Source organism: Hordeum vulgare, chromosome 6H, assembly GCF_904849725.1.
Source record: "Hordeum vulgare subsp. vulgare chromosome 6H, MorexV3_pseudomolecules_assembly, whole genome shotgun sequence".
NCBI classification, from domain to species: Eukaryota; Viridiplantae; Streptophyta; class Magnoliopsida; order Poales; family Poaceae; genus Hordeum; species Hordeum vulgare.
Window position 1 is genome coordinate 54,264,850 of NC_058523.1, and position 17,673 is coordinate 54,282,522.

Genomic DNA, 17,673 nt, shown 5'->3' on the forward strand with positions numbered 1-17,673 from the left:
TTGTGCATAGGGGCTAAATTTGTGTTTGTCACACAGCTGAACAATACGAAAATACTCTCCGACCCGTGGACAAGGATCAGTGAAAATGTGAAATATATAGCATCAGGATATCGGCAAGAGATATAATGTGCATGCCAATAGGTACTTTTACCAGCCGAAGAGGCCCAAAACAACATACAACCAGGGTACTTCTACTCTCAGAAACCTATGTCACCCTCCATAGAGAACTCAAGAGTGCAACATTATGAAGTAGAGCTTCCCACACCTTCACCTTCTCGCTTCACCGCAAAATTATGAACAGGTAGCTAAGACATCCTTGGCACAGTATAGTAAGCCTGTTGGTATGAGAACACGGCGGCATAAGTACCATCATCAACAACACAAATCAGCGCAGAGTCTCATTGCCCCAGTAAAAGAAGCGATACAGGCTCAGCAGATACTATATATGCTAGAGAGAGTTCTGAGGTGAGGAGGAGTTAATTAACATGGTTCTTTCAGTTTCGGGTACCATGCCTTAAGCTGCCAGCCTGCCACTATTCGACATGCTCAGTGCAGTTTACTGAACAAGATGTTTAATACCCATCTGAGAATTAGAAATTTAATATGCAAAACTTGGAAGAGATGGTACCCCTGTTTCTCTTTTCTTTTTTAATTTCTTTTTAGTTTTTCTCCGTTTTTTTGCGTCTTTTAAGAAATGGGATTACAAAAAATGTTCATGAATTTATATAAAATGTTATATATTTCAAAAAATGTTCCAAATGTAAAAAAAATCTGGTTTTAATAAATGTTTGCCAATTTGAAAAGTGTTCTCGGATTTCAAAATAGTTTAACAAATTTTGAAAATAGTTCAAAACAATATTTAAAAACGTATTTCAAAAAGTTCAAGGTTGAAAAATGTCATGAACTCAAAAAATGTTTCATGCATACCAGGAAATGTTCTCTGATTAAAAATATTTGAAAAATGAGAAAATGTTTGTGGATTTCAAAAAATTGATCCCAAATTCAAAGAATGTTTGTCGATTCAAAAAGTGTTCACCAATTTAAAAAATGTTCACGAATTTGAAAAAAGTCCTAACTTTAAAAAATGCTTGAGTTTGTATCACAAAGATTTCTTTTTGAAAGTGCCATGGGCCTCAAAGGTTATCACAAAGAAATTTTTCAAGCCCATGGCACTGTTTAAGACGCTTCAGTTTGTATGGGGATTGGAACATGTGCAACGTGTTCACCTTCCAGGAGAAAGTTGTATGGAGACAGGGGGCAATGTGTTCACCTTCCAAGAAGAAAGTTGTTAGCCCATCGGCAGACCACGATTCTGGTTCTTGTTGTCCTGATATGATCAGGTCCATTATATGTACCTCCTCGGTCCCAAAATAAATGACTTAAAAATGACTCGATTTTATATTAACTTTAGTACAAAATTGAGTTACTTTTAAGTCACTTATTTTGGGACGGAGGGAGTAGTAATTAGCTATGAATGAATGAGAATGAGCTGCCCATTTATCAAAAAAAAAAAAAAACACGACGATGCTACCGCTTGACACGTCGTCGTCGGAGATGACTTGCTTCAAGGATAAATCAATGAAGAATGCCCACTCTGAAGGACAACAGTTGGTAGCCCCACAAGTGCTATGTTGAGTTACAGGAAAAACACCTTTACATCAACGAGCATGCATCTAATTTTATCTTGTTGCACTCAGAAAACAGAAACATGATAGAAGATGCATCAACATGCGTTTGTGCAGCTTTGAAGGAACTTCAAATGAAGAAAGGAGTACAAACCAACCACCATGCAGTAACAGTCCTTGCGCCTAGGCACGATAATAGGATTGTGCGTTCCTTACCAAACCTACACTCTTCAAGGGCAGGACAAGAATTTACACAAAACCAGTTGACGCGAGCAGTTCGATCGGCTACTAGAACAGATAGGAGTAATAATATTTGACCGCAGCAGGATCCACAAAGAAAATATATGTTGTACAAATCTAGAGTATTTCAGCTTCAAAACGGTTTCATAGGAACATTCATAAATTAGAATCTACAGTAGACATAATATTGTTCGTGTTTTTCATCACTTTCCAGCCAATTAACTAGACATAATATTGAGGAAAAACATAGTAACAACAGTATCAAGAACAAATGGAAAAGCAGATGAGAACCAAAAACCACAGCATAAAGAGAAAGAAGATGGGACTCACATATGCCCTGAGACATCCAAGGAAGGATCAAACAACATTAGCTCTCAAGCCTGACTGTGCGAAACTGGCATGCGAATGTTTTAAGAAACAAACCCTAAATTAATCATCACAGGGCACACATTTGCAAATGGAACTAAAGCAAATATATATGTCCAGCATTGCATCAAACATCCAAGGAATGATCAAACAGCATTAGCTCTCAAGCCTGGCAAGGCGAAAGCTCTTAGGAGGCAACTGCGAATGTTTCGAGAAAGTAGCCTTAAATTTATTAAAATTGCCATACTTTTCCCAGTAGCAAATTGACTAACTGGGATCAAGTCCTGGGTTCCTATCAATGCGTGAAAGCTGATTTTTTGCCCAATTATAGATCCCCTGGTCATGCTTGTAGCTACTAGAGAAGGACCATTAGGACCAAGTTAGAGTAATGTAGAAACAGGTAAATATGAGCAAGCTAGTCTGGGCTGAAGTATAGAGCATGCAGTTTCAGTACCTCAAATCTAACTTCTTATCAGACAGCAAGATCAGCCATTGTACTGCACAAGGATACCGAAGTTTCTTCGGAAAAGAATAAGACGAAAATTGGCTGCACAAGGGTCAATGGTGTCTACAAACAAGAAGACAACAGTCCCATGGGAAGAAAGAAGGAAGACGCAGGATTGTGCATAGGGCTAAATCTCTGTTTGCCGTGCAGCTGAACGATATTGTCCGTGTGCAAGGATCAGTAAAACAGATTGCATTCCGGGAACCAGGTAAGCTATCAGCTTGGATGCCAAAAAAAAAACGTGAAATAGCATCAGGATATCAGCAGAGATACAATGTGCATGTCAATAGGTATTTTTAACAGCCAAAAAGGCCCAAAACAACATACAGCTAAAGCACTTCCACACTCAGAATCCTAACAGTTTCCCCAAAAGAGAACTCAAGAGTGCAACATTATGAAGCTTCCAAACCCTCACCTTCTCAGTTCACCACAAAATTATGAAGTACTCCCTCCGTAAACTAATATAAAAGCATTTAGATCACTAAAGTAGTGATCTAAACGCTCTTATATTAGTTTACCAAGGGAGTAACAGGTAACTATGACGTCCTTAGCACAGTGAAGTAGAAGCCTGCCAGTGTGGAAATTATGGCCGGCATAAGCACCATCATCAACAACCCAAACTAGCGCACAGTCTCATTGCGTCAGCAAAAGAAGCGATACGGGCCTTGTCATGCCTCAACACGCAGAAGGGGTCCTCCACTGACAAGTCAATGGCGTGCTGAAGGGTCCAGCAAGGGGAAGCAGGGCAAACATAAATTCCACTACCACTGTTTACACCTGATGGCACATTGCCCTCACCAACGGAACATGAGATAGGGTCTGCCTCCATTACCACATCATCACTGTCACTGCTGCTACTTCCACCTGATGGCGCATTAGCCTCACCAACAGAGCCTGGCACCAGGCCTCCCTTCACTAGCACATCATCATTGTCACCATAAACGATGCCCAAGGTCTTTATCCCCTTCTCCAGTATGTAACTGACAAACAACTGCTCACGGTCCAGGCCATGGAATCCGTGGAGGACAAACTTCTTCAGATGAGAGAGGCAGTCGGCAGAGCCCAGGGAATTCCAGGTCTCAGCACAATCTCCACTATCAGGTGACGAGGATCGAATGGACTGGAATTGAGTAAAAAAAACAATGTCAGTGTCTAGCATATCAATCCTCGACTTGCACCCAAGTACAATTAGAAGTGCTAGAACAGATACCTATATTATTAATCTGGAATGTATAGCAGTGAACAAGTACTGGAATAAGCTAATATCCATATTATTATCTTGAATCACAATCGATAAACAAGTGTGGGGATGAACATATATCAATATGATACGAATACTACCATGATGTGAAGCGTCTCCAGACAAGGAAAGCATCTGAGCAGAGTGTGCAGCATCTTGACCTCCTTGTCATGTGAAAACCGCACCTTGACAGCCAGTATCTTCAAGCTTGGTAGCGTCACACTATCTTTCATAGTCATCCCAACCTGCCATTGAGGCAAATTAAACATGAGAACATTATTTGGTTGCAGTCATGTACCGAACTGAAGTGCAGATCAGGAAAGTTACAAGACACAGTTACCCTGATGACGGTGCCGCCAATCTCAAGTGTGTGGAGCTGGAGGTCCAAGACGCCGAGCACCTCCAACCTGGACGCACGGACAATTTTGATGGGCCTCCTCCGCTCAGAAACGGCAACGCTTTCGAAGAGCAGGCGCTCCAAGCAGGGGGCATCCTCGACGATGATTTTATCGAAGCTGCATATCCATTCCGACACCACACGGAGGCTGCGGGACTTGATGCGGGGGCGTGCAGGGCAGTTGTAGGCGATGGCAAAGGAGAGGATGTTCAGCTTGGGGCAGTGCGCGAGCAAGGCTTCGAATTTCTTGTCCTCGATGATGGAGTGGAAAAGGCCGAGCTCGCAGAGGTTGGGGAAGACGGGGCGGTGGCCGGGGGTGATGTCCGGGAAGTGCCAGACGCCGATGTAGAGGCGGGTGAGGGAGGCGCAGCTGAGGATTTCTTTGGGGAGCGGCAGGTTGAGCGGCCAGGGGCGGTTGAAGAGGATGAGGTCCTGGACGTTCTTGGCGGCGAGGCTGGCGAGCAGGCGCTGGAGCGCGTACTCCTGGTGGTAGAAGGAGGTGCGGGTGGCGCGCAGGGCGCGGACGGGGCCCGGGTGAGCGGCCACGCAGCGCGAGACGGCGCGCACGTCGTCGAACATGCGGCGCGCGTCGTCGGCCCTGAAGTGGGCGTCGTCGACGAGGAGCGGGGTCGCCGCCCACACGCCGCGCCAGCTGGTGGAGAGGACCATGGTGCGGGCGGCCTCCTTGGTGGGGAGGCGGGAGATGACGTTGGAGAGCAGGATGCGCGGGAGGCGGCTGGTGTGGTCCCGGCCGTCGCCGCCGCTCTGGAAGGCGGCGGACCGGTCGTCGTCCTCGGAGTCGGAGGAGGTGAAGGAGAAGTGGTCGTCGTCGGAGTCGTCGGCCTCGGGCGCGGGGACCAAGGGCGGCGGGAGGAAGGAGGTGATCTGGTAGACGATGCAGTCCATGCGGTCCTGCGCGGACATGCCCTCCAGCGCCATGTTGTTGAAGTGCTCCTCGATGTCGGCGTAGCTCTTGAATTGTCCTCCTCCTCCTCCTCCGCGTGCGGCGGCGGCGGCCATGGCGGGCGGGTCGGCGGACGTCGGCTAGGGTTCTGTCGGGGTTCTGCGAGGCGAGGCTGGAATGGGGAATTGGGATGCGGTGGACTGGTAGTAAGTGGACAAGTGGGTGGTGTACGCGTACGCGGCCCAGAGGCTGGGAGTTCAGTTAAACCGAACCTTTCTGTCCGGTTTGAGGGGGTCTGAAACAAATTCAGATAGAACGATTTTTTTTCAATACAAACGTACACACACTCTACCGTACAAGCACTTTTAAAAGACTGAACGAGCATATCATTTTAATATTTTAAAAATATATTTTAGACGTCTCGTGGTCGATGGAAATGTCTTCTTCCACTGAACGCGCATCTTAAAAATCCTGAACAAGATAAACGTAAGCACCACGACTTATACCCTTGTGAGTTGTGGATATCAACTGTCCTCATAACCATTCAATTACAGGTTAGTTCATAAAAATACTCAAGTTTCTTCATGTAAATAATGGTCTGCACACAAGAAATAGATCTCATGACTAGAAAATTCAAATCTTGCTACTAAGAACCGATACGATGAAATCATCGTCAGCTCACGAACTTAACAAGAATCTCCAATCATAGAAAGAGAAGAAAATGCTAGCATGATGCAATCAAAGAGGAGGCGGAAGATGAGAGGGAGGAGATATGCGTCGGTCAGCTATAGACCACCACCGTCGCTCGCTGGGGTGCGAAGAAGTAGCGGCGGCATACTGATGGCTAGGGTTAGACATTGGGTGGGGAATTGACAATTCCAGATTGGAGGGACAAGCCTAGTGATGCTAATAGGTTAAGTGGACCACTCGAAGCTGCGTATGCAAAATCATAAATTAAATTTGGTTTTACAATGTGCTGATCAATTTTGGTCTTTTCAGGTTCAGTCTCGTATTTACGGTCTCACAGCTTGCTACTCGGTTAATGCCCACCCCTATACGCGCGAGGGGAGGAGGTGGTCTTCTCGTGTTTCTGTAGAACCATTGAATGAGCACGTATCCCCTAAATGGCAATCTCTATAGACTAATAATTTCACTAAGATATATTTGAAAGAATATTACATAGCTTGTGCCTTAGGGATGATTGCCATAAAGATAAAATATTTGGTCTATGCTTTGGTATCGAATTACACTTCGTATGAAGCATCAAGGTCATTGTATCTTATTTAGGACAGTAAAACTAAGCCTAATCAAAGCTTCATCACGCATCCATGCTTCTGGTCGTTGGATTTCCCTTTCTGAATCATTTTTGGCCGTTGATTGATCCTCCGTTGGGTGTGTGAAGCCCCTTTCCTCCCGCGTGGGCCACTCATGGGCCAAATATCCTAAAGGGCCGCTATTCTCGAAACAATTTCTAAGCCTTCTCATTCATCCATACATCTTGCCGTCTGATCCCGGAGGAACGGTCGCGATCGTGTTACTACCCTTCCCAGGTTCCTAGTGATACAACGATGCTATCCGCTGCTCTAGAACAGGTCCGCCGCCGACTCTGAGATCCTCCTCGACACACATCTACTCCGGCTTCCGGCCCAACATCCTGTTCGTGGGTGCTTTCCTTCCATCCACGTCGTCCACTCTATGGTTGTGTTATGCATGGAGGACGACCATGTTGTTCTCAACCCCAACGCGCCACCCGCTCTCACCCAGCCTATCATCTCCCTCGTCTATTCGTTCCTGATCCGGATGACACCGCTCCGCCATGAGCGATGATGGTACTCCACTATCCATCTCCCTCTCTCGCATTTTTATCTCCACTAGATCTGGTCTAGTACTTATCCCTTCTCTTACTTTTAGATCCATCCTTATGCTCGTGAAATTCGTGATCATGTGGTAGTTAGTTCTGATGGGAAAAAAATAGGGTACCTGATTGTTTAGGATTTGGGAGCTTTGATTACTGGGTCATAGGCGGTCTTATTAAGACACGATATTGGTTTTTATGTGTCTTCATAATTGATTTTTATTACTATTATTTTGTTGCAGGATTGCACAATTCCGCCTCAGTAAAATACTTAGCTGCTAGAAGACGCAACCCTGTTTTTTCACAAAGTGTGACTCTATTCTAATGGTTGACCTTTTGCTCGTGGGATGATCTTATTGTTCGAGTGGATTTTTTTCCAACATTTCCACATTTCCAGAGAAGAACAGATAACTGAACATGGAGGTCATTACTTTTTACATTCGAATTTAGAGTGTTATGACAGCTTGGGCCTCGCCATCTTATATTTAATTTGCAATATTAGACGGATTTATGTTATTGCAAGTAACTTCACTTTTCCAGTTTATTTTTAACATGAGAACACTTATTCCTCTGATCAAAGCTCGATCCCTGCCCTTCACACCCATTTTTTCTTAAAATTGAATAAACTTCACAATCTTCTCTGTACTTAACATTTGTGTAGGATCCGTACTATGCGAAGCTGATGGCGGAGATCACAAAGATGGAGGAGGCGCCCAGGAAGGGGATGGAGCTGGCAATGGTGGTGTCGTCCATGACGTTGTCTCAATAGCGAATATCGCTGATACACTTTTGGTAAATCTATGAAACAACTAACAGTGTAAGCACAATTAGTTTTCATCTTTTTTTATTTCTGAATTCCTTGGCATGTTGCACTTCCCCTGCTCGGTTCTATCATTAGCCCAATTTATTTGTTATCTTTCCTTTTTATGTGATTGCTCAAAATTGTGAAGAGGAAGTGTTACAATAAACATATGCATGAATGCAAATTACATGGTTTACAATTTTATGCTACGTGTTGCTTCTTTGTGGTTTGTCAGTACATAACACCTCAATGTAGGCTTAGTAACCATACACTATTCTTCCATGAAATGTTCTTGTGGATAAACTGAAGGTCTCGACCAAAAATGTTTTAAACCCGAAGTTATCCATCCACATTTTGCACATCCCAAGATTGGATAGGCAGGGTGATCCTTGCATAGAATTTACAAAGATTTTGATATCGCTAGATTGCATATAGCGCATGTACATTGAACAAGTTTATTTGTAGAGCCTCACAGAATGCATATTCCTAGAGCCATGATTGAGGATATACTTATGTTGCCTCTTTCTCTATTACAAGTGTTAGCTTAGTTATATCTGCAACTGTCAATCGACCTTCTACTCTTCGCTCGTAAGGGCTCTCGAAGCTAATCTCAGTCTTGCAGTTGCCGCACAGAGGAAGCCATCATCCAAATGTTGGTGGCAACAACAGTGGTGGCGGTCTCTCACAAGTGAACAATCATTGTATATTCATGTATGCAGCCTTACACATTCATGTATATAGCCTTACACATAGCAAGGGAACTCTGAGTGCATTCATGTATACGGGGCAACAGTAATTATGTGTAACGATGATCGGTTCATTTTCTTTCCATGAAAAAGTAGGATTCACCCCCCATTGACCATGCAAAAATAGGATTCATATCCCATTGACCGTTCATTTCTGTTTAATCTCGTCAGCAAATACCATCTATCCGATTTGTTACCCTACATTAATTTTTGTGGGTTGAAGCGTGTTCAAGGTGGACATTTGGTGATTTTAATATTTTCTATTTATTATTAGTCTGTTAAAATTAAGGCTCTTCCTCTTAGATGCTTTGTTTGGGCCCTCGCCCTCCTCCTATGGATCTACGGTGTTGCTGTGGCATCCAGTCTCAACACCCTCAGCATCCCTCAACAAGATACCCGAATCTGTTGTGGAAAATTGCATTTAACATTTTGATAAAACAAGATGTACGGTTCTGTCCAATTTCATACAAATTTTGTTTGACTTGTGTGGGTTAACTAAAGATGGAACTATAAAACAAGAATTCCAATTATTGTCACTTTGGAGTATGCAGTTCCTAACACGTAGTAGATGCATATAACTTGCAAGATAGGATCAAGAACATAGATATAATGGTAAAAACATAATCGGTTCACATCTTAAATCATGACACTTGGGTGCTAGTGACAAGCATTAAGCATGGCAAAGTCATAACAACATCAATCTCCGAACACGGTGGATATTAGGGACCAAGCCCTAACAAAACTAACTCGATTACATGATGAATCTCATCTAGCTCCTCACTCACCAGCAAGCCTACAAAGGGATTACTCACTCCCAGTGGAGAGCATCATAGAATTGGCGATAGAGGAGGATTGATGATGACAAAGACCGAAGATCCCCCAGAGGAGGATTTGTGATGACAAAGACCGAAGATCCCCCTCTCCGGAGCCCCAAACGGGCTCCAGATTTGGCCTCCCAATGAAAAACAGGAGGTGACGGTGGCTTCGTACCGTGAAACGCGATGGAACTTCCTCTCCTAGTTTTTCCAAAAATAAGATTTTATAGCGTTGGAATTAGGGTCAGCGGAGCCCCTGTGGGCCCCACTATACACCAGGCCACGCCGGGGGGCTTGCACACCCTGGTGCCTAGTGGGCGTCTGTGGCCTCCCCTCTCATGGGTCTTGGTTCCAGTATTTTTCATCTATTTCAGAAAAAAACTCCAAAAAGTTTCACTCCATTTCAAGAACTTCTATTTGTGCACAAAAACAATACCATGATAGTTCTCTTGAAAACAACATCGGTTCGGGTTAATTTTATTCAAATCATGCAAATTAGAGTCCAAAACAAGAGCAAAAGCGTTAGAAAAAATACATACGATGGAGACGTATCATCCATCCCCACTTCAGCCTATGGCTAAAGTCCTCAACATCAAGCCCAAAGTGGTCAGTGGTGACTGGCGAGCATGTATATTGCTGGGGAGCTATGATTAGTAAGCTTGCTTGGGTTCAATGGCCGAAGGGTACCTTCATACACATCGTCAAAACATGAGTGGTCTTATATTATAGAACCGCGCGACGCGAAAGCAGCACCTCCAGCATTCCGATCTGGTACCACCCCCACCTGACTAGTATCCTGGACGAAGAAATACCTAGATTGGGAGGGGGGCACAAAGGTAAAGGACTGACAAAATGTATCTCCGTCTTGCTGGAGAAGATAATCAAGCTCAGCAATGTAGTCCAAGTAATGCTACATCGCCGCCGCCTCCCCTGTCAACGTCGAGCTACTTCGATGTGGGCTTACAATCCGACCGGTCCGGCCACAGTATGAAACTTTTTCCGCATTACTCACGAGAAATTGTGAAAGGTGTTATTCAAGCCTGAGAAGACTTGGTCTCATCTTAAACCAGATGCCCGCATCGGCAGTGACCACGACGGCAACACCAACGACGACGCCAAGCCCGAGCACAGAAACCACGCCAACACCGAGCCCGACTACGCCCACGCGCAGACCGACCCCGACCTGTCCCGCAACAATGGAGCCAGCCGTTTGATCCGTTTCATGTCTACGATTCCTTTCTTTTGATCGCCAAACTAATGGGTGTGTTCCTTCCTTTTGATTGCCAAACTAATGGGTGTGTTTGCCGAACTGTGACATGCTGATCGCCGGCTTATGATATGATGATCACTGAACTAATGACGTTTTTTTGACAACTTCGAATTTGTTGACGTCTGAGACCAAAACCAAACCTAAGGGTGTGGCTGGAAACTCGCTCACCCCCGGACGAAGAAAACACCGACATAAATGCCAAAAGGCACTCGCCGAACGCGTTGGGCAGGGGGGGGGGGGGGGGCAAACGGCTGGAGTTGCTCTCAGCAAGCATCTGGTTTGACAATCACAACTTCATGGGCGCCCACGCTCTCCTCGATGCTTGGTCGTGAGGAAGAACGTGAAAGGAAGAGAAGGGAAGAAGTGAAACAACATTTAAAACAGCTTGGTCGTGAGGAAGAACGTGAAAGGAAGAGAAGGGAAGAAGTGAAACAACATTTAAAACAGCTTCAATTTGACCACGGGGCAGTCAAAAAGCTGACATGATGTTGCCCTGTCAAAAGTCAAAAACAAGTAGGGTTTTTTCTTTCCTAAAACGAGTGACAAGATAAAGGTGTGGAACAACCGGTTTTCAAGTTGATGGTTGCAAATTAAGAGTGGTTAGTTCGAGGTTATGTAGCTAGACCCACAACTGACACGTTGATCTACACGAACGAGCATGCACAAAATATCTAGTTTTCCTCTCATGAAAACGAAACTAGATAGGAAATGCATCAGTTTGTGTTCACTGATGACAAATTTAGCATCGAGAACTTCAAGAGTACAGAACTAGAAGCATCGACCGCATGCAGTTCACAATCCAACTCAGGCACACTCCCAAGGCAGACAAGAATTTATGTTCCTTACCGAACCTACACACTCCCAAGGCAGACAAGAATTTAACACAAGCGGGCTGATGCAATCACTTCAATCGGCTACTATAGAACAAATCATATTTGAACGCAGCAGGATAAACAAAGCTAATATAGCATTTCATCTTCAGAACGATTTCACAGGAGCATTCCGACCACAGAAAATTACAATCCCTTTTGGGGGTCAAATACCTCCGATTTCTAACGTAGGTGCCAAAGAAGAATGTATCTAAAGTAGACAGAGCGACTCGAGCTCCCCATCCTTCGAAAACCAAGCCACGGAGAAGGGGTCGACTCATCAAGGGGCAAGCCAGACCAAAACAAAGAACAAAACGAATCCCCAGACTTTGTTTCGGAACAAACAAAATAAGTGGTATTCAGACTGTTTTTTTTTTTTTGACATGCTATTCAGACTGTTGATACAGAAGCTAAGAGCATGAATTGTGGAATTGACCAAATCTACGTATGAAAGAACTCATGATTGCATAAGTGCGCTGACAAAACAGAACATTTGAGGATGTGAGTTCATGCTACAAAAAGGGAGATATCCAAGGTTTGTGGAAATATATAGAGTACTCAAGAATAGATGATGCAATAACTACGACTATAAGAAGACAAGACGTTCGATTTGGCTTCAGAAATTGTAGAATGGTAGCATGGATACATAGCGACCAATCAGTCCCGAAATATGATATTATTAACATGTTCTTCATCACCGGACAAACATGAACAGATACAAACATCCAGGTCTCTAAAATTTCAACATATCTGTTTCCAGAAAAAGGAACATAGCCAAAGAATATAAAACTATCTTTTGAAAGAAATCTGGAGGGCATACGTCAATTGCAGATTTGACAGCATGGCACAGAGAGCACACCAATCAGTCCTGAAAGATGGTGTGCTTTGTTCATGCTTTTTATCACCGTCTGCCAATATATATACACAATATCCAGGAAAAACATGTAACAACAGTATGAAGAGCAAAAAGATAGGCAGATGAGAACCAAAGAAAACAAAAGAGAAAGAAGATGAGACTCATACATGCCCTCAGACATCCAAGGAAGGATAAGGTCTCATCATTGCCATACTTCTCCCAGTAACAAATCAACTACAAACTATAGTAGAGAGGCAATTTAATCACAGAAATAGGCTCCGTGGACTAACTGGAATGAATCTCAGGTTCCTATCGAAGCGTGAAAACTGATTCTGCGCCCAATTATAGATCCCCTGGTCAATGCATGTAGCTACCAGAGAAGGACCATTAGGCCCAGATTAGAATACTGATGGGGATCCCAACCAAGACAAGCACGTCAAAGTCAAACCAAGAACTTGCAGCTAAACTTCAAAATTTGACTGTAATTCCAACATGAAGAAAAATAAAGGGAGCCAAACAATATGCGTTTAGTATCATCAGAAGATATAGACTTCTCATTCACAGGATAACAGCACTGTGTCAGAAGGTGTCCTAAGATTGTTTCAAGGTTTCATCACCTGATACTGAACACATAAATCAAATTAAACAAGAAAAAGAAAGACATGTTCCTATGACCATGGTAGAAAAGGCAAAGAAGCTTGTTTGTCCTCATCACAACAAACTCCACAGAAGTACAGAACATAATAGAACCAAATAATAAATGAACCTAAGTAGAATGGAATTGAAGCTACAGTTCAGATGGGCAACCACAAAAGCCGCAAAAGAATAAAACTAGTTAGAGGCAACCAATTCAACCGGAAGATATCAATTTCAACAGTAAAATGAGCATAGGCAGATTAGTTCAAAGTTCACTTATTCATACTTGACCGTACTGCTATACCAGCAACTGTTTAAACGAAACCAACACACATCGCACTGGGACTCGATGATCCATGACTGTTTAAACGAAACCAACACATCTCACTGGGACTCGATGATCCATGAAACATGAAACCAGACACTGTAGAACTTGACACAAACGAGACTGACACTTCACATGAGCAACAGGGGCCACCCACCAGAGTACCCAGGGCAATCACTGACCACCTCGGAGGCGGAGCACCAGGTGAAGAGTGGATTCCTTCTGGATGTTGTAGTCGGCAAGGGTGCGCCCATCCTCCAGCTGCTTGCCAGCAAAGATAAGACGCTGCTGGTCCGGGGGAATGCCCTCCTTGTCCTGGATCTTGGCCTTGACGTTGTCAATAGTGTCTGAGCTCTCAACCTCCAGAGTGATGGTCTTGCCAGTAAGGGTCTTCACAAAGATCTGCATACCTCCTCGGAGACGCAGGACAAGATGAAGGGTGGACTCCTTCTGGATGTTGTAATCAGCAAGAGTACGGCCATCCTCCAGCTGCTTGCCAGCAAAGATGAGGCGCTGCTGGTCCGGGGGGATGCCCTCCTTGTCCTGGATCTTGGCCTTGACGTTGTCGATGGTGTCTGAGCTCTCAACCTCCAGAGTGATGGTCTTGCCAGTAAGGGTCTTCACAAAGATCTGCATGCCTCCACGGAGGCGCAGGACAAGGTGGAGGGTGGACTCCTTCTGGATGTTGTAGTCAGCAAGGGTCCTGCCATCCTCCAGCTGCTTGCCAGCAAAGATGAGGCGCTGCTGGTCCGGGGGGATGCCCTCCTTGTCCTGGATCTTGGCCTTGACGTTGTCGATGGTGTCTGAGCTCTCAACCTCCAGAGTGATGGTCTTGCCAGTAAGGGTCTTCACAAAGATCTGCATGCCTCCACGGAGGCGCAGGACAAGGTGGAGGGTGGACTCCTTCTGGATGTTGTAGTCAGCAAGGGTCCTGCCATCCTCAAGCTGCTTGCCAGCAAAGATGAGGCGCTGCTGGTCCGGGGGGATGCCCTCCTTGTCCTGGATCTTGGCCTTGACGTTGTCGATGGTGTCTGAGCTCTCAACCTCCAGAGTGATGGTCTTGCCAGTAAGGGTCTTGACAAAGATCTGCATGCCTCCACGGAGGCGCAGGACAAGGTGGAGGGTAGACTCCTTCTGGATGTTGTAGTCAGCAAGGGTACGGCCATCCTCCAGCTGCTTGCCAGCAAAGATGAGACGCTGCTGGTCCGGAGGGATGCCCTCCTTGTCCTGGATCTTGGCCTTGACGTTGTCGATGGTGTCTGAGCTCTCAACCTCCAGAGTGATGGTCTTGCCAGTAAGGGTCTTCACAAAGATCTGCATGCCTCCACGGAGGCGCAGGACAAGGTGGAGGGTGGACTCCTTCTGGATGTTGTAGTCAGCAAGGGTCCTGCCGTCCTCAAGCTGCTTGCCAGCGAAGATGAGGCGCTGCTGGTCCGGGGGGATGCCCTCCTTGTCTTGGATCTTGGCCTTGACGTTGTCGATGGTGTCAGACGACTCGACCTCAAGGGTGATGGTCTTGCCTGTCAACGTCTTCACAAAGATCTGCATCTGCAGAGAAGAATCCCAAACAGGATGGTGAGCCTCAAGAAGCAGACCAAGCAAACCCACACTATAAATACTAGTGCTTGTACACAACAAGCCATAGAAAATAAACAAACAGCAGCACCATATTTTTTTGATGAATTAAACAGAAAAGGCAGTGTACTAAATTACTATTGGGTTCATTCATAAAGAGTTTAAGCAGAGCTAACAGGGAGAAAGACAGAACTAGTAGAGAAAACATGCATATGAGCAAGCAAAATGGCATTATAAATACGAAATAATTTCATAGGCTTTTATACATGACGCCGTAGAGAATAAACAATGGGCAGCAGCATATTTTCCTCAATGATTAAAGAGGAACTGACAGACCATGCACCTCGGAAAATCCACAGATATATTTTATCTAAGACTCCATACAGCTGCCGGATATTATCATCTTCTAAGAAAACAACCTATAAGGGAGTTTAGGACGATCCTGGCACAACAAGAATATGATCACGCCACGAGCGACGGATCTGGCCCACAAAGCTACTACCGGACTCGATCATGAAGACTTGAGCGAATCTATCAAGCGGGAACGGAAGTCCCAGTAGAGAAAACATGCATATGAGATCAGACGGCATTATGAATAGGTTCCGAAGACGAACAGATCTGGGAGAACACAACATGTACAGGGACAATGACAAGTACGAATTCATCCACACGCACGATTCCTACGGTTTCGCACCTATCTAACACGAGCGATCGATCGGGACAACAGGTTTCGTTCCCGCAACATCAGATCGTGGCAGAAGCGGGCCAAATTCGACGGCAATAATCCTCCAGTCACCACGGAAACGTGGATCGAGAAGGTACGGGGAGACGGGAAGGGAATCGCCGTACCTTGGGGCGGCGGGGGAGGAACAGAGGAGGAGAGCTGGAGCCGGAGCCGATCGGAGACGAGATTGGCTTGGGGATTTGTTGGTTGGTTCCATTCGTCGGAGCGGTGGTGCGGATTGCAGGGTTGGCGGTGGGTGGGTATTTATGGCGGGTGGTGACGGGCCGGGGGTGGAGAAGGAATCCCGTGCCCGTGCCGTGACGCTCTTCTCTTCCTCGTCGGTGTTGCTTCGTTGACGTGGCGTCGTTGCGGCCGTCCACTCCTCGGAATAAAATCCCAGCGAGCTAATTTTGACTTGACAGGTTCATACTTGTAGGAATAGTATTTTATTAACCGCACATAATAACAATCTTCGTGTTAAGAGAATATATGCTTAAAAATAAATCAGCGTTGGAGTTCACTAGGAAGGGGCACATTAGTCTTCCCATGCGGCGGTTCCCTTCTATCTATTCCTTGCATAAATGCAACATTACACAAACATGACATCATTTTTTATTTTACATTTAAAAAAGATTTATTTTCTAATCCATTATCTTAATTAATGATTCGTTTTTATCATTGACTTTTTCGCGACGAGGTCTTCAAAACTAGATCTCATGTCACTATGTTTCGATAACTTTTATTTTCATCGGTACTTGCCAGATTACTATACTTACTTGTCATATTATTTGTCACATAATTCTCACATTAAATTAACTTATTTATCAGACTTATGAGTGTCGATATACCTCACTAAAAACTTGATTCATTGTACTTGTGCTGGTTCATGCATTTACTTGCTTATTGTTAATACTTTAATAACCACTTTTAGCTCCACATAACACTGTAATACTTAAAAAGTATAAAATTATTGTTTCGGTAACTATGTATAATTTTTGTGACAACTGTACGCCCGTAAGATGACAACTACGATGACATAAATGTGGCAACTACGAACGATGAAAAAAAATCAATGAAACATGGCAACATGAGATCTTATTTTGAAGGTCTCGTCGAGGCGAACCTAACGGCGAAGACGAATCTCGGATCAAATTATTAATCTGTGAGATAAATCATTTCTAAAATTTTAAAAAACATTTAATATGATGATGTAAGCATGATGTATAAGATTTTTGCATGTACATGAGGCTATACGAACCGCTGCATGGGAGAGCTATGGTGTGGCGCCTCTCTTTAGATTTTCCCATCAGTGTTTTCTTACACATACTAAGACTACTATGTCCGCAGGGATTCGTTTCTTCTGGGGTTTTTTAACTTTTTTTACGGTGTGATGTTAGTTGGCTCGTGTAATTCGGAATCAGTAAAGTACAACTGATCCGTGAATTCTGCATTCTGTTTCCAACTTTTCTAGATGAATCGTGATAGGCATGCAGCTATCCACGCATCATCAACGTGACCGAACTAGCCTACCGCCCTACCTCTTTTATCGTATACTAGTAGAACGCCCGTGCGTTGCCACGGGCTTTCGAGAAAAAAAGTAAAATGCTACTCACAGAGCTAACCAAGAACATTAATGTCGACTAAGCAAACACACATTTTTTTATATAATCAGCTAACACACATCATACTATGAAACATAATAATCTTAGAGCACCTGTAGCCGGTCCCCTTGAATCCTGCTCAAACGTCCACGGACACTTCCACTCGGTGACCGAACAGGAGGGAGAAGAAAAAAGGTGATCTAACCAGCCCCTCATATCATTCATATATGTCCGAGCTATCTGCAAACTCTCACATTGATACCAAATATGAAGATGACGCATTTGATCAATCCGCCATGCAGGACGCGCCCCATGTCGGATC

The 17,673-nt window shown here is 44.5% G+C and overlaps 2 protein-coding genes and 4 non-coding genes across 6 annotated transcripts; all 6 read right to left on the minus strand.

Annotated features, from left to right (window-relative positions):
* Positions 1-2,354: 2,354 nt before the first annotated feature.
* LOC123406475 lies at positions 2,355-2,474 on the minus strand. Its single transcript, XR_006612173.1, has one exon. It is a non-coding gene; the product is annotated as a small nucleolar RNA SNORD14 (small nucleolar RNA).
* A 539-nt stretch (positions 2,475-3,013) lies between these two features.
* Positions 3,014-5,523, minus strand: LOC123401742 (F-box/LRR-repeat protein At5g02910-like). Its single transcript, XM_045095597.1, has 3 exons — positions 4,317-5,523; positions 4,078-4,221; positions 3,014-3,856 (listed from the first exon to the last, which is right to left on the minus strand). Exons 1-3 carry the CDS (start codon positions 5,391-5,393, stop codon positions 3,344-3,346), a joined length of 1,734 nt encoding a protein of 577 aa, XP_044951532.1. The 5' UTR covers positions 5,394-5,523; the 3' UTR covers positions 3,014-3,343.
* Positions 5,524-12,450: 6,927 nt separating this feature from the next.
* Positions 12,451-12,544, minus strand: LOC123406498. Its single transcript, XR_006612188.1, has one exon. It is a non-coding gene; the product is annotated as a small nucleolar RNA SNORD96 family (small nucleolar RNA).
* A 201-nt stretch (positions 12,545-12,745) lies between these two features.
* Positions 12,746-12,884, minus strand: LOC123406674. The gene has a single exon (XR_006612333.1). It is a non-coding gene; the product is annotated as a small nucleolar RNA snoR2/U65 (small nucleolar RNA).
* A 135-nt stretch (positions 12,885-13,019) lies between these two features.
* Positions 13,020-13,115, minus strand: LOC123406646. Its single transcript, XR_006612307.1, has one exon. It is a non-coding gene; the product is annotated as a small nucleolar RNA snoR31/Z110/Z27 (small nucleolar RNA).
* Positions 13,116-13,489: 374 nt separating this feature from the next.
* On the minus strand, positions 13,490-15,989 carry LOC123405651 (polyubiquitin). The gene is made up of 2 exons (XM_045099262.1): positions 15,876-15,989; positions 13,490-14,999 (listed from the first exon to the last, which is right to left on the minus strand). Exon 2 carries the CDS (start codon positions 14,997-14,999, stop codon positions 13,626-13,628), a length of 1,374 nt encoding a protein of 457 aa, XP_044955197.1. The 5' UTR covers positions 15,876-15,989; the 3' UTR covers positions 13,490-13,625.
* Between the last annotated feature and the right edge of the window lie 1,684 nt (positions 15,990-17,673).